Source organism: Heliangelus exortis, chromosome 6, assembly GCF_036169615.1.
Source record: "Heliangelus exortis chromosome 6, bHelExo1.hap1, whole genome shotgun sequence".
Lineage (NCBI taxonomy): Eukaryota > Metazoa > Chordata > Aves > Apodiformes > Trochilidae > Heliangelus > Heliangelus exortis.
This window is the reverse complement of record NC_092427.1, coordinates 1725807-1748613: the sequence shown is the minus strand read 5'-3', so window position 1 is coordinate 1748613 and position 22807 is coordinate 1725807. Positions and strand designations below refer to the sequence as shown.

General features: G+C 45.6%; 2 protein-coding genes across 4 annotated transcripts; both read right to left on the bottom strand.

Annotated features, from left to right (window-relative positions):
* Positions 1 to 8506: 8506 nt before the first annotated feature.
* RBM43 (RNA binding motif protein 43) lies at positions 8507 to 13010 on the bottom strand. 2 transcript variants are annotated; one of them, XM_071746369.1, is made up of 5 exons: positions 12700 to 13010; positions 11483 to 11697; positions 10082 to 10280; positions 9539 to 9633; positions 8507 to 9457 (listed from the first exon to the last, which is right to left on the bottom strand). In XM_071746369.1, the coding sequence occupies exons 3-5, from the start codon at positions 10200 to 10202 to the stop codon at positions 8741 to 8743; spliced, it is 933 nt and encodes a 310-aa protein (XP_071602470.1). In that variant the 5' UTR covers positions 10203 to 10280; positions 11483 to 11697; positions 12700 to 13010; the 3' UTR covers positions 8507 to 8740. The 2 variants fall into 2 exon arrangements, with proteins under 2 accessions (XP_071602470.1, XP_071602469.1); XM_071746368.1 differs by lacking the exon at positions 11483 to 11697 and having other exon boundaries at positions 12700 to 13004.
* A 1004-nt stretch (positions 13011 to 14014) lies between these two features.
* Positions 14015 to 22807, bottom strand: NMI (N-myc and STAT interactor). Of its 2 annotated transcripts, XM_071746366.1 has the most exons (8): positions 22712 to 22807; positions 20988 to 21069; positions 19783 to 19886; positions 17801 to 17963; positions 17310 to 17416; positions 16949 to 17138; positions 16164 to 16270; positions 14015 to 15217 (listed from the first exon to the last, which is right to left on the bottom strand). In XM_071746366.1, the coding sequence occupies exons 1-8, from the start codon at positions 22754 to 22756 to the stop codon at positions 15017 to 15019; spliced, it is 999 nt and encodes a 332-aa protein (XP_071602467.1). In that variant the 5' UTR covers positions 22757 to 22807; the 3' UTR covers positions 14015 to 15016. The 2 variants fall into 2 exon arrangements, with proteins under 2 accessions (XP_071602467.1, XP_071602468.1); XM_071746367.1 differs by lacking the exon at positions 20988 to 21069 and having other exon boundaries at positions 19783 to 19890; positions 22712 to 22771.

Genomic DNA, 22807 nt, shown 5'->3' with positions numbered 1-22807 from the left:
GGCCACAGACCCCCCCCTGGATCAGTCTGTGTGAGGTACCAGGGCTCCAGGCACCCCAAATGCTCAGGAACTAAAGCAAGGCTCAGCCCAGGCTGCACATCTGGGAGAATCCTGGCAGGAGAGGCACCACCAGCTCCCTGCTGCCTTCCTTGGATTTCCCCACCCAGCAACAAAGCAGGTGGGTAAGTAGAGGCACAGGAATTCCCTAAACACCAAGAACTGTCTGGAATTTGTCAGCTGTGCTGCTGTTCATGGAGACTCTGCCCAGGGGGATGGCTGGGGGTGCCACCTGGGGAGCACCCCGAGGAGAAGTTCTCCTTAGAGGAGGCTGACTGACTACCCCCCAGCAACTCTAAACTTATTTTAAACTTTAAAGTTACTTTTCAGCAACTGGTCTGACTTAACACTTCAGTTCTGGTGAGATAAGCATCACTCTCACCTTTAATCAGACATCACTGGGGGGTTCCTACAGCAGCACTGCCCATCCCCAGCCTCCTCCATATTCCCCCCCTCAGAACCTCAGCCCGTGACCCAAACTGCTCAAAATGCACCAGAGGTACCAGCAAGGCTTGAGGCACCTCCTGCAGGTGGTGATGTGGCCCACAGTGAGTGTTTGGTAGCCCAACAGCCCCGGTGTGGGGAGAGGAAAGGTGGTGGGAAAGTTGTCCCTGGAGCTGAGCTGCTGGGAGAGGAAAGCTGAGTGGGGTGGGGAGGGGAAGGAGCCAAGCAGATGGTTCCAGTTAATCCTCAGCTCTCCTGGAGGCTGGGAGGAGGATTCTGAGGAGGGGGAGAAGCCCAGAGCTGGTTGGAGGGGGAGAGGGAAAGGAGGGAGGTGTGGGCAGGATGGGATGGGGTGAGCTTGGGGCAGGCACCTTGGGGAGCAGTGATGTGGGGCTGGGGGTAGCTCTGCCATTACCAATGCTGTTCTTTTGGGGCTTTTCTGAATCCTGGCTTTACCTTTCCTAATCAAACTCTTTTTCTCTCTTTCTTCCCTCTGGGTTGCTCGTGGGGGCTCTGCTGGGGGTGGGAAGGTGCTGTAGCAGCTCCGTGTGTGGGGAAAACTCTCCAGCTGCTCCCAACAGCAGCATCTGTCCCCCTGTTTTCAGTGTGGTTTGGGAATTACAGGTAAAACTGTCCCTAGGTAAGGCTGTGCTCCCAGCTCCTGTCCTTTTTTCCATCTCCATGACACCTATCCCTGAAGGAATACCTCCAGGAAAATACCTCCAGGGGCCTTTCCCTGCCCATTGCCAATAAAACCCCAGCCCCTCCAGGCCTCTCAGGGCTCAGCATTAATGACCCTGCAGGAGCTTTTCCTCTCTCATTGGCTTTGGCAGTGCAGATGTTTCAGTCTCTCAGTTATCCAGAAAGTTGGGAAAACGTAAAGGATGCCTGAGAAAAAAAAAACCAACTGAAATCCTGGGGGAAGGAGGAAAAAAAATGCTCTGGGGTGGCGTTCACTGAGTGCAAGAGAACTCATCAGCTGCTAGGAACTGGCTGGGTCTGCCCCAGAGCTATCTGCTAACAACCAGAAGCACCCAGACAAGGAGAAAAATGGTGATTTTCTGCAACATTAAGTCCCCCTGTGCACTGGGAAAGGCTTGCCAGAATCCCTGCCAAAATGGTAGGGTTTGGGGTTTTTTTATTTTGTGTTTGAAGTGTGCCTTGACTGGAAGTCAAAGCTGTGGGCAGGTACCAGCACCTCAGCACCAGCCATGCCAGGAGGAGTGGGATGGGTTCCATCTGTGCCAAAAAACATGGGATGGGTTCCATCCATGCCAAGAAGAAATGGGGTGGGTTCTATCTACGCCAAGAGGAGGTGGGATGGGTTCCATCTATGCCAAAAAACATGGGATGGGTTCCATCTGTGCCAAAAAACATGGGATGGGTTCCATTCATGCCAAGAAGAAATGGGGTGGGTTCCATCTATGCCAAAAAGAGGTGGGATGGGTTCCAGCCATGCCAAGAGGAGATGGGGTGGGTTCCCTCTATGCCAAGAGGAGGTGGGGTGGGTTCCATCTGTGCCAAAAAACATAGGATGGGTTCCATCCGTGTCAAGAGGAGGTGGGGTGGGTTCCATCTACGCCAAGAGGTGGTGGGGTGGGTTGGTGTAATGTGCAGGAAGGGTTATATTCTTGACTGCAGCAGTGGCCTGCAGCTGTGGTGGTTTTTCTCCTCCCAAACCCTTGTCCTTGGTGGGATCTGGAGGAGAAGAGGAGCCTGAGAGCAGTGCAGGGCAGGTGGGATCCAAGAGCAGCTTTCCAGAGCAGGTCCTCTGAGGGATGGGGCTCAGTGAGGGGCATCACCTCCAGAGAGCAGATCTGCTGCCTCTGCCCTTCTGGTCCCTTCTTTCTGTGTCCATGGGGTGGCTGTCCCCCCAGCTCCTGGGGACACCAAGGTGACCTGCCCTGTGTGGTGCCACCCTGGGCTCCCCTGGCCCAGGGCTCTCATGTTTAACAGGGGATGGGTGAGAGCAGTGCTGGGGGCGTCCATAATTCCTGTGTGAACTCAGTGTTCCATTCCCTTACCCATTTTTATGGAACCTTGAAAGATGGAAGAACACCTCCCAGCATCTGCTCCCAACAACTGTGACCTGAGCTCTGCTCCCACCAGCAAAGGGACAGAGCAGGACCTGCTTCTGGCATCTCCTTCTCCAGGGTCCCGGCAGGACCCCAGCAGAGGCTTTGGGATCTCAGCTCCAAAGCATCTGGCTCCCTCTTGTGCTCCCCGTGTTTATGGCAAGAGGAGCTGGATGGGACCACCTCGGGCTTGGGGAACCTGCTGGGAGAGGTGGCCAGGGCTCCATCTCCTGTCCAGCCCTTGGAGCACCTCACCTGGGGACCTGCTGGTCAGGACCTGACCTGATAGGGGCCATCTCCATATTCTGGAAGCCAGGAGCTTCCCAGGAATTATCATAGAATCATAGAATCATAGAACTGGCTGGGTTGGAAGGGACCTCAGAGCTCATCAAGTCCAACCCTTGCTCCACTCCCCCCGTGGTTCCCAGCCCATGGCACTGAGTGCCACATCCAGGCTCTTTTGAAATATCTCCAGGGATGGAGAATCCACCCCTTCCCTGGGCAGCCCATTCCAATGCCTGAGCACCCTCTCCAGAAAGAAATTCTTTCTAATGTCCAACCTAAACCTCCCCTGGCACAACTTGAGACCTCTTGTGCCCTCTTGTCTTGCTGAGAGTTGCCTGGGAAAAGAGCCCAACCCCCCCCTGGCTCCAACCTCCTTTCAGGGAGTTGGAGAGAGTGATGAGGTCTCCCCTGAGCCTCCTCTTCTCCAGCCTCAACACCCCCAGCTCCCTCAGCCTCTCCTCATAGGATCTGTGCTGGATCCCTTCCCCAGCCCAGTTGCCTCCTTTGGACCTGCTCCAGCACCTCAATCTCCTTCCTGAGCTGAGGGGCCCAGAACTGGACACAGGACTCAAGCTGTGGCCTCCCCAGGGCTGAGCACAGGGGCAGAATCCCTTCCCTGGACCTGCTGGCCACGCTGTTCCTGAGCCAGCCCAGGATGCCATTGGCCTTCTTGGCCACCTGGGCACACTGCTGGCTCCTGTTCAGCTTCCTGGCAATCCAGCTGTTGATGGAGCAGCTCCATACCTCCTGTGTGCTTACAGCTTGGGCAGGGATGCTCAGCATCAGCTCTGCCTTGGTGAAAACCCAACCCTTCCTCTACACACCTGGGTCCAGCAAGAATTCTGCCACCTCTGTGTCCCACAGAGGGTTCCTCCTCTGCCATGTCAGCAAGCCAAGGACTGTGGAATGATTTCAGCTGTAGAAAGATAACAGAACTTGGTTTCTCCTTTATTTTATACAGAGTTTTTTGGGGGGTAAAGTTGCTCCCTCCTGCTGGGGTTGTTACAAAGGCAGCAGCAGTGTCCAGCTGGGAAATCCACCTGGAGAGCAGCTTGGATGCAAGGTTGGCTGCTGCCATTAGAAGTTGTATTTCTCCCTAACCCAGTTGCTTTTAGGAGATTTCTTCAAAGGTCGTTAATGGGTGTCAGGAGACAAAGGAAAGCTGTGTTAGGAGGAGCAGAAAAAGGAGCTTGTTTTCCAGCAGATGTTCTGCAACTCCCTGGAGCTAAGGAAAAAGGATGACCAGACCAGGCTCTGTCAATTGTTGTGCAGGTTTGACTCAGTTTTTCTCTTTGTTTCTTGCTGTTGTTTTTTAAAAATAATTCAAATTAATCATTATTATCCCTTTTCCTCCCACCCAAGCTGTCTCTTTGGGCAGCCTGCTGCAGGAGTCAGGGAAGACCCATCCTCTGATGGCAGGGGAAGTATCTACATGGCTTTCACCAAGCCCTTGGTTTAAAAGGGAAAAGGTCCTTTCAGCAGTGAGCGTGGCAGATGGAAGGTACAAACCCAAAGGACCAGAAATGAGTTATGTGGAATGACACTGGATGGCAGCCAGGTATCCCAAACCCCCACCAGCCACGCCGAGGGTCGAAGCCACCAGAGAAATGTTGTGCAACGGAGGAGGAATTTCCCTTTGGAATTCTGTAGCCTGGCCCTGCTCTCCAGCTGCTTTCCTCTCCCACAAGATGTGCAGCAAACCAGGAACGTGTCTGTGTGTGTGTGTTTGTTTACAGGAGCCTCCCCGGAGCTGAAGCTGAGCCAAGGCAGAGCCTCAGCTCCTCCGGATCCAGGGTCTGGGAAGTTCATCTCCTCTCTCCTGCCGGGAGAAGGGAAGGTCCCCAGCTGACCCCAGCAGGGACTGACCCCCAGCCACCCCCAACCATCTCAGCTGATGACTGCTGACTCCTTCCAGCTGGGTTTTATGTTGCTGAGCCTCCAGTGTGGCCGGATGAAGACACCAGCCTGAGAGCTGTTGTGAGGAGTGAGCTGTTTGCTAGCAACGCTCTTTAGTCTTCCTACGCTTTGTTTTTATTTTTTGTTTTTATTTTTGTAAGAAAGACACAGCTTCAAAAAGCAGCAACTGCTTCTTCCTTAGGCAAAGACCACTCTGGCCTTGCCACCTTGCAGGGGACACGATGGGGCTGCTGCAGGATGGGGTCTTCTCCCTTTAACAAATGCACAGGGCAAGTTGCAGAGGTGGCAGACCTGATGACAACAATTAAAATTCCAGGAAGGGCTTTTTTTTTTTCCTAAATGGAACAACTTCCTTCCCACAGCAATCAGATACATCCTTTACCTTGCAGAATGAGATGCTCAGGTGCAGTGGGGAGTGAAGGAGGCTTTGTCCTGCCTTTGTCCTGCCTTGTGCTGACAGTGACAGCAAAAGGACTCCAGTAAATCATTCCTCCTCCTCCTATCTCCCCCGTCCCCTCTGGCCAACAAGGAGATTGCTTTTGCCTCCAAACTGCACAGTATTTTCCTGCTGAGGGATGCTGAATTGTCTCTTGGAATATCAGGTTTTTTTCAGGTGACAAAAAAATGGTGCTTTAACCCACTGACTGCAGCGGGGTGCTGCCAGAATCTGTGCTCAGATTCTGCTGCCCTTTGTCACCTTCTATTTTTTGTTTTTTTTTTTTTTTTTTTAGGCTTGGTGTTGTGCCTGATGTCAAAATTAGGCTTTGTGTTTTTACAACAACGTGTTCCCTTCTGGTGAAGTGCAGCAAGTGTCCACACAGCAATAAGAGCCAACATTTTGTTGAGATCCCAGTAGCAAATTCTCCTTTCCAATTAAAAGTGCAAAACCTGAGTTGGTACCACTGGTTTACACCTGGGAGTAACATCTGCTCTTGCTGTCCCAAAATGGGGCTTCTTAACCCAGTGTGCAAGCCAGGAACACACAGGGTCAGGGCATTAGCAATTTATTTGTGGTTCTGGGCAGAAAGGGGTGCTGGGGGGGGTCTTATTCCCACAGAGCTACCACACATATGTTTTATACCTTGGAAATCACCATTTTTAGCATATTCCTTGCTCACTGGGCTCTTCCTGGAGCTGACAATCCCTTCTCTTGAAGCTGATGGCTGCAGGGTCTCCTGGTTTTCATTTAAAGGTGCAGTGGCTTTTAATTTTAATTTTATTGTGGGAGCTGAGCGGGTGGAGGGGCTGGAGCCATGCAGGGATCTTCACTTCTGCAGGGTGGTTTTCATGTTACAATTACTCAAGGTCACCCCAAGGGCAGGTTTTTAGCTGATTCAAGCTTCTTGGGCAATCAGCCCACTAAAGTTTCTAGTACCTGCCTCTAGCTCTCTCTGTTCCTTCTATCCCATTGCCTTGTCAGGTGATTTCCTTGGGTTAATTGTTTTTGTTTCTTCTGTTAGTTAAACCATTACATCCATCAAGATTTCAACATCCACCTGGTTTCCCAGACACAAATCCTAAATGCCTTGGTGGAGTTTAATAAATCCAGGAGTGTTCTGCTTGCCATAAAAACAACTGTGAGGATGAGAGCTCCCAAGTCTCCCCCCAGACCTAACACTGATTTGTTGTTACTCAAGTATTCATGGTAATGATACGAGGGGACTTGTTTTTTTTGGTTTGGGGTTTTTTTTTTTTGCTAAACATCTATTGTTTTCCGTGCTATCTGCATTGTGAAGGAAGGAACAAATAAGTGCTTCAAGGATGATGTTATTCCCCTGGAATGCTTTTTGTATTTTACAGCAAACTCCAGCCTCTCCTGGTGGATCAGTGCCACAGAGAACAGGTTCCTCTGCAAGGTTGAATTTTAGAGCAGCTCAGCCACGTGCCTCTCACTGTCACTCCTAAAGCCCCTGTGCTGTCCTTGCTCCCCACAAGGACCCACCAGAGGTGACAAAGAGGGGGTGCTCCTGGCCAAGGCTGCTGCAAATGAAGAGGAAAATGAAGTCTCAGAAAGGCTGGAGCAGAACAATAGCTGCTACGTGCTCATCCACCCCGCGTCCAGCTCCCTATTGACCAGGCACTCCACAGACACAAAACCACCAAGGCAAAAAAGCTCTTTTTTTTTTTTTTTTTGTCTAAAGAAATGGCATCCCGGGGCTGAGAGCAGATGGGAGAGCAGCAGCAGCAGCACACAATGAGACAATGCTGGCTGGTGGGTGAGGAACAGCCCCAGCTCTGCCAAGGACGTGGTGGCCAAGGGGCACGTGGCGAGGGAAGCAGAAGAGGAGCTGGAGCAACACAGCAAGGATTCAGCAATTATTTTATCCAGCTGGGATGTTTTCAAGATCTGCAGGTTTTGACTGAAAAAAAAAACCTGATGTGCTTACCAGGCAGCCAGGCCTGAATGACACCTGCACTGGTGCTGCAAACTCCTCAGTTGTCAAACTTGAGAAGTGACACTCGGCCAGTAGTAACCAGTCAGGATCCCAGTAGCACTGGTGTGCCAGCCTGGCCCTAAAGATTATTGAAGCAAAGGGGAAATACATTCATGTGGCTTTATAATTTTATATATATTTATAATTCATCCCTGCCCATGCAGGGGGAGGGATTTGGCCCTAGATGACCTTTAAGGTCTCATCCAACCCAAACCGTTCTGTGATTCCCTAATGCTACAAATCAGGAAAAAAATGAGGCTCTTCAGAAAAAAAGAAGACAAGCCCAACCCTGGCACCAGCAAAGGGCATTAATTTCATTAAAGGATTATCCTTCAGAGAGGATTTTCTCTTTTGCACGGCTGAAAAACTTCCCAGCTTTGTGTGAGCTCTGTGGGGAGCACTGGGAACAGCTCTGGAGAGTTCCCTGGGGAGCAGAGAAGGGGATCCCTGGACACCCCTATCTCCCACCCCCTCACTGAGCCTCCTGGATACGTGGCAAGGGATGAATCCCTTAAGGAATATTCCCCCAAATACCCATTCAGCAAAGCCCTTAAGCTCATCATCATCATCATCATCACCATCATCATCATCCCATTTGGTTGGGATAATTTCATACAAAGCATCAGCACCTGTTTAACAGCTTGATCAGTGCTTGGGCTTCCAACCAGAGGTCAGGGGGACACAGGCACAGTATTTTTTATAACTGATTTCTTTAATGGCATAAAACTTTTGACATTTTTCCCCCCACTCTGTTTTCACAAAGTCTGCTGAACACACTGACATGGCAAAACAAAGGTTTCTTTTCTAAGCTGGTTTTACAAAAAGCCTAACTTGGTCTGGGCATTTGGACCCCTGCAATGGGTACAGAAGTGGATTTGCATAAAGAGAATCTGATTCCAGATTTTCCCATCAAAACTTGTGATAATACTTTCATGTCTGAATAACACGCTGTCAAGGGATGCTGCAGATGTCATTACAGCTGGGAAAAAAACCCACATTATTGCTCCCATGATTAAAAACTCACTTATTTTCTACTGTCAAGAACTTCCAGTGCTGTCTTCTAAGGCCTTTCTGAGGACATGACAAGCCTATCAATTTAATAAGCATTTCATTCCCTCAAGTGTCAAAGCTTTATCTTCTTCACACAGCTCAATGACAAGAACTCCCTTTGGCAGATAAAGGCAACAGAAAAAGGCTTCTCACTGGTCATCTCCTTGCATAAAAAATGCAAGTTCAGAGCAGCATCTTACATCAGGTTGGCTCACCCAGCTTTGTCAGTCTGACTTCTTATGCTACTGAGAACTCTTTTTTTTTTAAATAAAAAAAACCTTTTCTCACCATGTGCTCCCCAACAGCAAGAACAAGTGCAAAAGTGCCCAGAACACAGCTCATAAAAAGGAGGAAAGTGGCTCTGCCTGCACAGAGGAGGCCCAGCTTTGGTCTCTAAGCTCATGAGAGATCATGTGTGTTGTACCAGAAGAGTCTGCACGAGAAGCAGGCTGTGTAAAAAGTCTGAACACTAACATCCTACCTGGCCTGAGACAGCTTCTGAATCTTACTGATCATCTCCTCTGTAAATTTAAAAATCTCTGAAGAAGTGCCTATAATATCAAGGTGAGTATTATAAAAAATGGGCAAAACAGAAGGGTGGAGGGATTTGAGGGTTTTACACACTGCTGTGTATCTCTTCTTTTCATCTCTGGTGCTCTTCTCAAAGTAGATCCTTTCCTTACGTAAAACCTGGTGGAGCTCTATATACTGACTTTCAATTTGCTCTCTGACCCTCAATGCCTGTCCAGCACCAGACCTGCTCTCAATGCAGACTGTAGTTACATCACCATCAGTGGTGTCAGAAATCACAACATCAGCATTTATTTGGAATATCTTGGGGTAAAAGCACTTCATGTAGTAGTAGGTGTCTGCGTCCAGAACCACCACTTGTTTTTCCCCATCCTGACTGGGATGCTTTGGCTCCCTGCTAAGTCTGTGCTGCTGTGGCCTCTGGTGGGACTCTTGGTCTCCTCTTTGCTCCTTCTCTGACAGGGATTTTGCTTTAAGGAAGAGAAAGTCTCTGAGGGATTGGATTGCTGGAAATGACCCTTGAACAGAAATAATCCCATTGGGCTGCAAAGGGCCAAAGCTCAGATCTGTGCTCTTCTTCTGAAGCTCTTGGATCAGCTCTTCTAAAACCAAGTGGTCTTTGAAAACAGACATGTTGAGGAGAGATGTGACAGAGCTGAAGACCTGGAATTGTGAATTAGAGAGGTTAAGTAGTGGGGGGAGTAGCAATGGAAGCACAGGTAGGTTAATTACTAACGAGCTTACATTTCCACAGTAACGAGTTACTGTCAGGGGATAGGATCTGGACAGCCTCTGGTCCTCCAGTAGATGCTGATCCTTCTTTAGGACACTCTCTACAACTAAAGGGAAAGCCAGAGTCACTTGCTGTGCAGTCAGATCATGTGCCTTTGTCAGTCTGATGGCAGGCATCTCAATACTCTTGCCTAATATTTTATGTATTAGTCAAAATTGTTGAGAGAGAGACAGCAGCCTGTCTTCTTAAATGTTAATTGACAGAGATTTATTTCCAAAGGCTTGACTACAAAAATCCTATCTGTTATGCAGAGTGTAAGTTCATTCCTAAAATAAATGCAACAAAATGCTTTGCATAAAGCCTCTTCAGAGTCATGTCTGCACTGAACAGAAATCAAAAAAGCTCTGAATGACTAAAAGAGAGGTGTTAATCTCCCAGATCTATAAAAACCTAGTACCAGCAAACAATTTTAAATAATTTGTTTTGGGATTAAGACTGTATGGCTAACTCTTTGGGGGAGGGTTCTACTTACTACAGGCTATGAAACTAAATACCTGCTTGGTCTTCAAAAGTTACATAGGCAACTCCTTTCTTCTCTGTTGGATACTTCACTTCTTCCACATCTCCACCATTATTCCTCGACTTTTGGAAGTGAATTATCAGGATGTCAGTCATGACATCATGGTGCAGAAGGCCATGTGGGACACCAGTGACAACAATCCTCCTTGCTGATTTATCAGCTTCTCCTGATGCCTGCACAAAGAGATGTGGCACGTGGTAAACCCAAGGGTAGAGGGGACATCCTGCAGAAGTCACCCAGATTCACCCTGACAGCTGAAGTGACTCCCCTTCCCTTGGCACAGACTTGAGTGTTTAGTAGCTAATTAAGAAGACTGCTGAATCAGATTTCCATGAACACCAGGCTCCCTCAGGCACCCTTATATTACTGTGCAGTAAAAAAAAAAACCAAAACCCTCCTGACTCTCTAAGTATAATTTACACCCTCTCAATCTCTTCTTAGAGCAGGAAAAATGACATCTAAATTTAACAGCTGCTCACAGGAAAGGTCCAGTGTCACACTGCCAAGGTTGTTTGCTGTTTCTAATATGCCAAATTTGAAGTGAATGAAAAATTTTAACTGCGGGTCCTATTCTGTAAAGACTGTGGGAAGGTCAGATTCAGCACGTTCTTCCTTGTAAAATTCATGGGAGCTGGGAGCCAGGGTTGTGCTCTGACTGATCTCTCTCTACTTACTGAATGGATAACCTTCCTAAATTGGAAGAACATAATCCCAGTCATCTGAGACTCACAGTGCATGAAACAACCAGCTACACACACATGATTTTCATCACAGCCAAACCTCCCGGTGCTGCAAACATGAAACCCATCCTTAAATAGGATTTGCATCCATGTCTTGTTAAGGAAAGTGTATTTTCTTTCCATCCTTATTACACAGACATAAACAGTACTATTTCACTGGGAATATCACAGGAAAAAAAAAATCGCTGTATGTGGTCAAACACTAAGGGGGATTTTTTAACAGTTCATTGACTTTCTAGAAGACAGCAAATAACTCAGCAATGTCTGCCTGGCAGTGTTCATGGGAACAAACCCTCCAGAACTTCACAGTGACTGTACTTGAGGCCACTCATTCCACCAAAACTCTTGAGATTTCTCTTACAAAGTTTCTTCTGGACCTGGGCTGCACAACACCTGAGGACCAGCACAGCCAGCAGAAAGTGCCACCAGGGTGAACACTTTGTAGATGTGATCCAAAGCCATGTGGACCACCAGGGCAGTGTTTCTGAAGGCAGTGAGGAGACACACTCAGTCAGACTGTGCAGCCACGCTGGATTTTCATTCACCAAGACACGAGACCTCTTTTTTTATGTTTTTTTTTCTCATCACCCATCAAATTTAAAGAGCCAGGAGCTCTAATTAGATCAGGCAATTACTTTGGTGGCAACATCCGTGTGAAAGCAAGTTTTCTGCACTAATGAGACACCAGGCAGGGAATACAAACAAGGTGCTTCCAAAGGCTGAAGGAGTTTCACACAGAGCTTTCTCACGCTTCACGCCGCCGAGGCAGCGCGAGCGGGAGCCCTCAGCTGCCAGACACCACCTCACACCTTGGCAGCTGGTGTTTTGGAGCCACCACTCATGCCTGCTACTGAGGTTAGGAGTAAAAAGAAAAAGAAAAAAAGAAAAATGAAAAAAAAAAAAAAAAAAAGAAAGAATTCACAAGCTGACAGTTGCTGCGTGCTGAATCCCTGCTAAGCCAAGCCTGTGCTCAGGGACTGCTGCTGGAGAGCAACGTGGAGCTGCAGAAGATGGGGAGAGGATGAAGGAGAGGAGAAGCTCAAATTTGGGGAGAGAAGGAGAGGAGAAGCTCAAGGTTGGGGAGGAGAGGAGAAGGTCAAGGTTGGGAGAGAAGGAAAGGTGCAGCTCAAATTTGGGAAGAGAAGGAGAAGAGAAGCTCAAGGTTGGGGAGGAGAGGAGAAGCTCAAAGCTGGGAGAGGAGAGGAGCAGCTCCAATTTGAGGAGAGCAGGAGAGAAGCTCAAGGTTCAGCCAGTGCATTTGCTGTTTCTTGGTGAAATGAGGGACACTGATGAGGGGCCAGATGTCAACACGTGCCCACAGACCTTGTTGGGTCTCACTGCTACTTAAAAAAAACCCGGAAATATTCATACAAGTAAGTGGGAAAGCAGAGCTGCCGCTGCCAGGGATGAAGGGGAAGGGCAGGAGGGCCACGGGTACTGCCCGTGTGGGAACGGAGACACGGGTGGAGAGGGTTCAGCCACTCGGGGGGTTCACTTGGAGGGCTCACTCAGAGTTCACTCAGGGGGTTCTCTCAGAGGGTTCTCTCAGGGGTTCCCTTAGGGGGTTCACTGCTTCCCCTCACGCCGCCATTGCCCGCAGCCCTCCTCAAGCTGCTCATCAGGAAATGGCCGCTCCGCCCTCAGCCCGGGGCAGCCCCGCTGTCAGGGGGCTCGGGAGGCGAGAAGGGCCGCGCTTCCCCTCCCAAACCTCACAGCACAACCCCCCCGCAACCATCCCCGATCTCCTGTGGGGACTGCGGCTCTTCTCTTGATCGGGCAGCCCCAACCCCTGTCCCAGCCGGGACTCCCTCCCGCCTTCCCCTCAGCGCCCTGCTGGCCCCCCGCCACTTGCCATGGCCTCCGCTCCGCCGAGGGCTGGGGGACGGCTCGGAGGGCGGCTGAACCCCCGAGCAGGCTCGATCCGACGCTGAAAGCTGGCAGAAAAACCGGGTGAGGTGGTGGAAGGTTCGGCCGGCCCCGATCCGGTGATGAAAACGAAAGAAAAGCGTCGGGAGCGGCGTTCCAGGAGCCCGGCGGGGGGGCCGCCGCCTCCTCTCGGCCGCCCCGCCGTGGGGCAGCCACAGAAGCAGCAAAAACCTTATTTTTGCACATTAAAACCCCATTTTTGCACACTAAAACTCCCTTTTCCCCTATTTCTGCCGAAGCTGGGGGGTCTTAGTCGTCCCTATCTGACTGACTCGAGCTGGGGAAAGGTGCAGCTGTGAAAATGTGGAGTGTTTGTATTTTAGAAGTAACAACTTCCACTGAAACAACAGTTTGCTCAGGTAGGTTGGGGGAAAAAAAAATGGAAAAGGATATCGCCACTTGTAAACACATCAGCTGAATGCTACATTGTTTGCCAGCATTAAAACACTTACAGCATGTCATGTAGCACCACTTCTGCTTTCAAATTTAAACATTATAATCAATTAATCAGAAAAAACCCCAAGATACAAGTAATGTGTGTCTTCAAATGTTACTTAAAAATCTCATCTTGATTTTACTACTTCCATCCCACAGCTACTCACTGCTCCCACACACTGTGATGCCTTAAAGAGGATTTAAAACTTTCTCTGTTTTAAAAGGATTTGCTTTGCTGTGTTTATACAGTTAAAATTCATGACATTTTTAACCTTCATCAGGATTTCCTCTGCTTTAAAGTCATCTGATCTTACCAACATTTTAAAGCTGCTGCATGCAAAAGTACACAGTCTCTAGCAATACTCAAAACTACTTTTTTTTTGTTTTGTTTTGTTTTGTAATTGTCAGGTAATCAATTGTCAGTGCCTTTCCAGGCACTAAACAGCAAGAGGTGCTGCAGCCCCATGCATCTCACCCATCAGTAACTTCAACATCAACTGTGGTGCTGGCAGCTCTCAGTTTCCCATATCCAACTGTATCTATTTACCTATTAACACTTTTTCTAGAATAATGAATACGTGAGGCATATTTGTGGTGCTCTTCTTGCAGGAGTTGGGTGTGTGGTCCTTCTCCTGCAGACTAAAATGGCAAAAAGCTATGAAAAAAGCTATTTTCCCAGGTGAGACCCGTGCTACTTTGAAGTTCAAATTATTGCCAAACCATTTCAGCCCACGGGGGTAGCAAAGGGAAAAGGTGACAGCAGAGAAGGAGCCACATTCCTCCGTGGAAAAGAAATCATCCTCTGGTTTTGCAATTCCATTTTATTTTAAAGATCTTCCACAATGAGAAGGATGGACTGGAAACAAAAAGGGGGACCTTCCATGCTGCAAAATTAATTTGCACTGAATTCTTTTTGCTTTTTTTCCAGCTGATCCCCTTTCTACTCAGCCTCCCAGAGCTTCCCAGGGATGGTTACAGAGCCAGATGTTGGAGATTGAATCCATCTCAAGTGCAAGGTTTTAAAGGAAGCAAAAACACGACCACAAACGAGGTAAAATGTAATTGTAGAAACAAGCATTAAAACCAAACAATGGATCAGGTTAGGAAGTTATGGCATCATGGGACTGTTTTGGTTGGAAAAGACCTTCAAGCTCATCAAATCCAGCCCTTAAGTGCTGAAGGTAACAGAAGCTCAGAAAAATTTGCATCAGATCCTAGGAGAACTAACAGCATTTTGACAGCAAAAAAGCAATATGACTGCTATAGCATTTCTTACAAAGTGCAATTTTTGAGTAAATCTGTGGTGCTTTTGCATTGCCCCTTTTTCTACTTTAATTCTACTTACTCAATGCTGCAGATTTTATGGCATGACAGGATAATTGTGTTACCCCAGCCAGGCTGGTGTTGTGTCAGAGCTACCTGCTGAAGCTAGGGCACTTTAAAGCCACTTTTGGTTGTGATCACATCTAGCTTTTGTAATCAAAATTTAAGAAGGGAAAGATTTATCCCACTCTAGATGTGTGGGACCCCACTATCTAAAATTCACACAATACAAAACCTGCAGGTTTGCAGAAAACAGATTAAGTTCCAAGTGCTGGTGGAGGCTTTTTCTGTGACTTCAATCAGGAAGCTCTGGACCACCAGGCAGGAGTTTTACTGAATTTTTATACAAAATCTGTGATGTTTCACAGATCAGAAAGGCAGGCAGCTCCTCTTCTCCAGGTAGACATTTCAGAACATAAAAGCACCATGTCTCCTGAGCTTCCTGTGCCTGTGGTGAGAACTTCCTTAGGTCTTTCTACAACGTCCTACGTGGAATTTGAAGTATCCTCCTCAAACCAAACACACACTCCTTGTCCTGATACATATTTGATATTCTCTATTTCCCCACCGCCTCTGCTGGGCTTTTGAAAATGGATTTTAATCATGTCCTCTACACTTTCCTCATCATCTTCCACCTCTGGAATTCCTTTCAACAGGATGGTCTTCTTAGAAACCCCACCGTAGACCTATTGAGGAAAGAAAAACCAATGTGCATTAAACACCAGCTGCTGCACGATGTCTCTACAGGAACTGGCAGACACTGGAGATAAAAACCTCCCTGATCAGGTATGGCTGGGATCCTTCATGACATTTGAAGCCTTTAGACAGTGCTGTCTATTTCTGTCACTGAAAAAAAAAAAAAAAAAAAAAACCCAAAAAAATCACAAGAGTTCCCAACTCTGCCAGCCAGGACCAAGCACAAAGAGCATCACAAAGGGTGCCCCACTCCACACCCCCCCACGTGGGATTTGGGGATGCCTGATGTCTGCAGACAGCATCACTCCACACAATGCCATGAGTCCCACCTGCCTCAAACACACACACACACACACTCCAGACAATGCTTTAATTAAAAAGGGCTGATTATATACACAATACTGCCTTGATTACCATCTATTCATAGCAACTACACAGACAGTTTCCCCGAGAACACCACGAGCAAGCAGTGGAGTGTTGCAGGGAAAGAAAGTCAGTCTTTGGGCTGAGTGAATGAAAAAAGATGAATGAGCCAACATTTGGTGGAACAAGAAGGGTCTCTGCTGAGGCTGTCAGCATCCTCTCATTAGGGATGAGTGTGACAGTGCTTGGTGACTCAGGAAGATGTTGTTGTGTCTGCTATTAACCCACTTCACAAACAATTCAGTATCTGCCTCCCGTCTAGCACGGGCTGCATGGTAAGTGGGGATATAATTTGATCAAAGACAGGCATGCACACCCTTTTAAAATAAATTATAGCTTTCAGCCTGCAAAACATGAGATTAGCAGCAGAGCAGCCTGCTGCAGGCTCACACTTGCTAATAAGTTTCACAACACGCATGACAAAAAAGCTCCTGCAGTCCTCAGAACCAAAAATCCTGCCCATATCTCATCTTTCCCACGTATCTGCTCTGCTTGTGGAGGAGATTCTTTTACCTGCAGCTTTTCCAAGTGTACACAGGTGGCTGGGGACACAGAGAGCCTATAGAAATTCCCATTTACATGGAAAGGGTATTTGGCACGTCTCACAAAGCTGTTTGCTGCTGTAAGGAGAAGGACAAAAAGAGAAGTCAGGGTAATGCAACCCAAAATGCATTTTGTGAGCTTATCAAAGAACAGAGGAATATTTCCTGCAGGGGTCTAGAAGCCAATAAGTGACAGCATACTTGGAGATTCTTTACATGCATTTTGCAGAAAGTTTATATGGCATTTCAAAACCCAAGCAAAATCATTAAATATCCTCAAAAGCTTCTGAAATAAATCTAAAGCAGCTGCTCTAAATGGATGTGGCTCCCCTGACCTTCATAGACTTTCATACAGTTGGGCAATCTGAAAGCCTGCCTAAATTCATTTTCAGGAAAAAAGGGCTAAAATCAAAACCATTTTCCTAATTTTCTTGTTGCAATACAAGTCTCCAGCAATAGAAAGAAAAAAAAAAAAAAAAAAAAGAAAAGAAAACCAGGTTTTTGACCAAGGAATAACTAAAGCTCACAAGCTGCCTATCGGGTCATATTTAATAAAAAAGGAATATGAAGAAATACTGCTTTATTTACAGAGGTGGAGGGTGAAGCCACATCTTTTCCTGATCTATTGGACTCTCCCTGGGATGAATTTGCTACACTCAGTGTTTTAAGTTAACACAGAATGCAGTAAGGAATGGAACAGAAGGCAGGAGGGGCATTATGGCCCCTACATCTCCCCACCAGAGTATCTCATGGTACCTCCAGGCCTGAGGAATGTCACAGCAGCTGCTCCAGACTGCTTGTCATAGCACACATCTTTTACTTCCCCTCCTCCATATTCAGATTTCTGGAAATTCAGCTCTAGTTTGTCTCTCATCCACTCCTCAGGAATGGGTAGCTCAGGGACTTCAGAAACATTGATCTTCTTGCCAGAAATAGTGACATGGAGCTAAAAAAAAAAAAAAAAGATTGTGGGTTTGGTTTTTTAGTTTTTTTTTTTTTTGGTTTTTTTGGTGTGCTTTGTGACTGAAAACCCTCAAAAAACCTGAACGTCAAGCCTTTTTTTTTTTTTTTAAACTACAAGTTTGCATCTTCACAGTTTCATATTTCAGCTGCTTACCTCAAATTTGACTCCCATACCAAGTGCAGTGGGCTTCCCTCTTATATGTGCTGTTTTGCTGTCCAGATCCACAGTGTATTTATCCATTTTTATCAGCTTCTGGGCAACTAAGGAAAAAAAAAAAAACAAACAAACACAAATTTTCAGATAAGAAGAGGCTTGTTTAATCATTATGACCAAAACCATTCCCCAGCCACTTCAGCAAAATCTTCTTTTGCATCAGTGAAGCAGACATAACTAACATTAAGGCAACCAGATCCCTATCCATGTCTCCAGGCTTGTCTATTTCCATAAAATCTCACTGGTTAGAGGCAAAATATATTATCTTTGGAGTAGTCTAGAAAAGTAGAATCTTTTTCAATATATATATTTATATTTTAATGCTGCCAAAGGATGCTCTCAACGTGTATCAAATATGAATACTAGAGTTATCCCTTTGGCAATGAATTTCATCAGAAACATAAAGTTTATACTCAACATGTGCATCATACCTTCTTCATCTTCAAAAGTGAGCAGTGCCTCATTTCTGTTCAGGCTGAATGGGATTTTTGTAGCTACATCAAAAACACAGTGAGTGTTCAGCTCTGGATAATCACCCTGCACCTCTTCCAGGTGACTGAAATTCAGTTTCATTTCTGCTACTTCCTTTTTAATCTGGCGTTTTAGAAACGAGACAGGGGGAAAAAAAAAAAAAAATAATTTCTGTTACTTACTGCAGAATGGAAAAATGAACAGTAGTTTTTCCTTGAAGTGCTACATATGCCTTGTTTTGAAAAAAATTAATAGTGAAGCAGATTGAAAACATGGCTGGTAAACCAGGTCTAACTCTTGTAACTAATCTGACTTGTTGGATTTATCTATTACTGGGGTTTTAGTCAGTGAGGTAGTTTTTTTTTCCCCTCTTTTGATGATTAATGTTGAACTTAAACATGACCTTCCCCCATAAATATTTCATGAAGTCCATGGGCATTTCCACCTGCAGAAGCAGACTACTTTTGGTATCTAAACCTTGCAAAAAAGGAAGTATCAGAGTCATTTGGGTTCCCATTTATTTTTGCCCAAGTGCATCACTGCTCTACAGCAATGAGAAGCCAGCAAGCAGCCCTGTGTGTTGCCAGCTCAGCAAAGCAGATCAGAGGAGCCAAAAATTTTATAAATAGAGTAGAACACAACCATGCTTAAGAGTGTTGGTTAGGAAAGGCTTTGCCAGACCTGAGGGAGCTTCAGATAACTCTTTTCCATGACTATTTTAAAATGAAAGCCTGCTTGGGAAAAAAAAAATACTGCTGGTGTCAAGATAAAATAATCAGGGTGATTAAAACATTTCTGCCACTATCTTCACAACTCTCATCTTATCTGTGAGCCCACTTTCCATTCCCTCAGCAGCCAGCAGAGACATTCTTCCTGAAGGTAATTCAGATGCTGGGTGTAGGTCCCTGTTCATGCCCAATTTTCCTTCTAGAGGAGCCTTGCCCTCTCCAGGGACAAGGAAAATCCAATTTTTCTTCTAGAGGAGCCTTGCCCTCTCCAGGGACAAGGAAAATCCAATTTTCCTTCTAGAGGAGCCTTGCCCTCTCCAGGGACAAGGAAAATCCAATTTTCCTTCTAGAGGAGCCTTGCCCTCTCCAGGGACAAGGAAAATCCAATTTTCCTTCTAGAGGAGCCTTGCCCTCTCCAGGGACAAGGAAAATTCAGGAGGTTCGACTGATCAGCATCCCCTGAAGTTAGAAATGGGATTTAGAAAGCTGATGTTTTGATACTGTTAGTGCTGAACCAGGTAACACCTGCACAGAGTTTCAATCTCTGTATAAACAAAAAAAACAAACAAAAAAAAAGTCACAGTTTTCATTTCATCGTAAATTTCCCAAAATATTTGGGTTTGTTCCAGTTTGGAACGAAAACAGGTTTTTAGAAGCTGAAATGTCCAGGAAGCAAGTTCAGGTTTCTGAACCCCTCAGAATCTGCAGTAATTTCACCAAACGAGAGTCTGGGTCCTGCCTGGCAGCCTGCTTGGTATCACTGGGGTTTAGCCAGCTGCACATGGACTTGTTGCTGAGCTGGGCTCACAGGAGAGACTGGCACCAAGTTAACCTCAATTTGGGTTAAAATAAACTCTGCCTCTGCCATAGAATGGGCACACTCCCTTCCTTCCATCCTCCTACCCAGGAAATATAAAATCAGAGTACTTAAAAATGACCCATGCTTTGTGTATTTTTTATCCCAGGGTCTCCCATTAAGCATTTTTCTGCTTTTCTTCCTTCAGTTTTCAGCATTTCAGATACTTCTACTTCTTTCTCTATCCTCAGCTTCATGTTATCTTGCCAGGTAAAATCAGAATATAGAATTCAAGCTCTGTTTTATAATGAAACCAGTAGAGGTTCAAATGCTGAACAACTGGTCCCAGCAGCCTAGAACTGACCCCATAAAAATGTGAGCTCCCAAAAGACAAAGAGCAAAACATTTCAAGCTTTACCTGATTTTGTGGCAAAGGCTTTGAGCTGCACTGGGCAATCTCTTCTTGGAGCTTTCCAATCTCTTTCTGCAGCTCAGCATTTTCTTCATTGAGTTCACAGAGTTCTCTCTACAGCCCCAAAAATGCATTAAATGAAAAATTAAGCACTCAGAAAACAAAAATACATTTCAGCCAGCTCTGTAGACATCAGAAACTGTTTCAGCTTTCAGTTATTCTACATGACAGCCATGCACAATATAGTGGGGGTTTTTTTGGAGGCTGAAAAGGAAAGGAGGGAGAAGGAAACAGCCCAAAGGGAGGTAACTCCAGGGGGAAGGTGGCTCCTTTAAAGCCATGAACCATCCAGATATTTGAGAGCAATTCCCATCAGCTGAAGATAATGTCAGTCAACAGCCAGGTGGTGATAATGACCTCTTCTGCCTATAACATCCAAACATTTCTGACTGGAAAACCAACACCAGCTTTCAGAAAAGCCTGTGCCAGCCTGACTATGCCTAACCTGGTCATTATATTTTAATAGCTTTTAATATTGAAGCCATGATTTCTGCTCAGTCATTTACAGGCCAAACAACACTTCACTGAAACCACCTCCTTGACAGCCTACAGGAACTCCTCCTGTTGCTCTACCCATGACTTTTATCACACTGGTTCTTAATCTGCCACTGAAAACTCCATGCAGCATATTCCAGTCTGCAACACCCCCATAGTCCTTTAAACTGAGAAGGAAATATTACTCTTATTTCTCTAACCTGCACCTCTTACACAGCTCCCCAGGTACTGACTGCTGGCAGCATTCTCCATACCTCAGAGCTGTCCCCAGATTTATTAATGTCCTTTAGCTGTTTCTTTTCAAAGTCTGGCTTTATCAGGTACTGCCTCTGCTTTAAAAACCTCTGCCTCAGCATTTAATTTACATTAAAAATCAGCTCTTCTATTTTGCAGTGCTTCCCTAGATAGTAAAAAGAAAAATATTTTGATTTTTTTTTTTCCTTCCAAGGGAACAAAACCAAACCAAACCTTAAGTAAGCCCTTTATTTGTTTCTAACACTTGGCATAAATATTTCCCTTAGACTTGCAAGTGTAATTACCACAGATACCAACACCAGCCTGGACCCCTGAAGAGCAGAGAACAAGTTAAACAAACTGGGGGAGAGTTAAGAATCTTTCAGCTTATTGCCATGATTCCAGCAGGTACTTCCTAGAACTTGCCTTCCAGTTCTTTAGTGCTTGGTTACTGGTTTCCATCTCATTGTGGGATGTGCCAGAAGCATCAGGGCTCATCATTTTCTGGAGAGAAAAGAAGAGGTTTTCACACTGAGACACAGTCTTGCAACAGGAAAAAATAAACAGGAAAAAATTAAAAAGAAATTTTCCTTTCAACAGGAAAAAATAAACAGGAAAAAATAAAAAAGAAATTTTCCTTTCAACAGGAAAAAATAAACAGGAAAAAATAAAAAGAAATTTTCCTTTCAACAGGAAAAAATAAACCCCCTGCCAAAGGGTGAAGCATTTTGCCACAGCAGTTTTCAGTGCATGTCCATTAATTACAACCCAACTTATTTTTTCTGTCTGCACATTTGCTGGTTTTCTCCACTTATTCAGGCAGGGATTGTGGTGAGACAAATATTTTGAGAGACCAATTGTATTTCATAATTAAACCTTCCAAAACCTGCCTGTCAGAGGGGAGCATATACTGCATATTTTTTTTTTAAATGCATTCAGATAGTTAGGCCAAATCCTGAATTTTTTTTTATGGCTGTACAGGACAAAAATCTAAGAAAATGGATCTTGGTCAGTAATCATTATTTGCAGTCAAATGAAAAACATTTACAGGGTAATATTTTGATAAATAATAAAAGCATGTTGTCTCTGTGCTCTTCCACAGGGAACTGAGCCTTTCAAACCCACAAATGTTTGTTTATCTGTGTTTTTTCTCAGCAGTTCCTCTAAAAGAATGCATAAAGGATGTGCAGGCATAATGGGAAAAACCATTCAAAATGGGATGGTTCCAAGCTCGGGGAGATTGGACAATAAAAGGCAACATCAAGCAGGAGGAAGGTGAGAAAAGAAACATTTCAGAATTTAGGTACTTCAGGGCAGAAGTTCACAAGCATGGGAAAACAATAACTGGGTAAAAGCCAAGAAGGGAGAAAATCTTCTCAGCTTTGTTTTGTTTCTATGGCTGCAATATTCTGCAGAAAAGGGGAAAAAATCCAAAGAGACCTGCTGAAGCAATCCCTCCCTTTTACTGAAGATTACATAAAACTTGAACGTGGACCATGAAAATTAGGCATGGAAAAGGTCTAAGTTAGATAATCTTGTCAAGTCTCTTGGTAATGCTGGGTATTTCCTACAAGCAATAAAATGCAAAATATTTTTTCCACTGCTTTGGCCAGTTTCAAATATCCAGTAAGCAACAGGGAAATCCCCATCTGTGTATAACTTAAAACTGGAAAAAACCAAATATTCCTTCACTCAAGGGATTGAGTGCAGGAAAGCAGGAGGATCCATGAGCTACAGCTGGAAGCTGATAAGAAGGCAGGCATGTTTTTTTACTGAAAAATGGTCCAAGACAAGAGTTTTCAGCCTGAAAGAAATAAAAATAGCAAGGAAAACCCAAGAAATCCCAGGGAAAGTCCCATCCAAGCTACTTGCCACACTGCAGGAACTGAATCAAGGGAGGTGCCAGGCAAAAGGAAATTCCCCTAAGAAACTTCACAGACAGATGAGAGGAAAATTGTAACAGGTTCTGTGAAGTGACACTTTGGAATGGGACTCCCCCTGTGGAAACAGGAATCAGGAATGTACAAAGTATGAAAGGATGGAAGAAGGGGAGCCAGGAATTCTCAGAAGCACTGTCTGAGCACAAACCTTCATTCAGAGATAGCACTGTCAATAAAGACTTTAATTTCCATCAGGAAATACTTACAAATCTGTTATCTTTCAAAGTTGGTGAGGGACTTGTAAAATCCATTTGTAAAAACCTGAGGGAACAGGGAAAAAAACCCAAACATTGTGTGCAGTG

Excerpts from the sequence above, each read along its gene's own strand:
- RBM43 (XM_071746368.1), bottom strand. Across the intron at positions 9,634-10,081 it reads AACTTTTGAAGACCAAGCAG|TTGTAGAGAGTGTCCTAAAG; the intron begins GTATTTAGTTTC and ends CTTTCCCTTTAG. Across the intron at positions 9,458-9,538 it reads TAACTCGTTACTGTGGAAAT|GTCTTCAGCTCTGTCACATC; the intron begins GTAAGCTCGTTA and ends TCACAATTCCAG.
- NMI (XM_071746366.1), bottom strand. The coding sequence starts at position 22,756 with ATGGATTTTACAAGTCCCTCACCAACTTTGAAAGATAACAGATTT. Across the intron at positions 17,417-17,800 it reads CACTTTTGAAGATGAAGAAG|TTGCCCAGAAGCTGATAAAA; the intron begins GTATGATGCACA and ends TTTTTTCCTTAG. Across the intron at positions 16,271-16,948 it reads GACATTCCTCAGGCCTGGAG|CAGCAAACAGCTTTGTGAGA; the intron begins GTACCATGAGAT and ends TTCTCCTTACAG.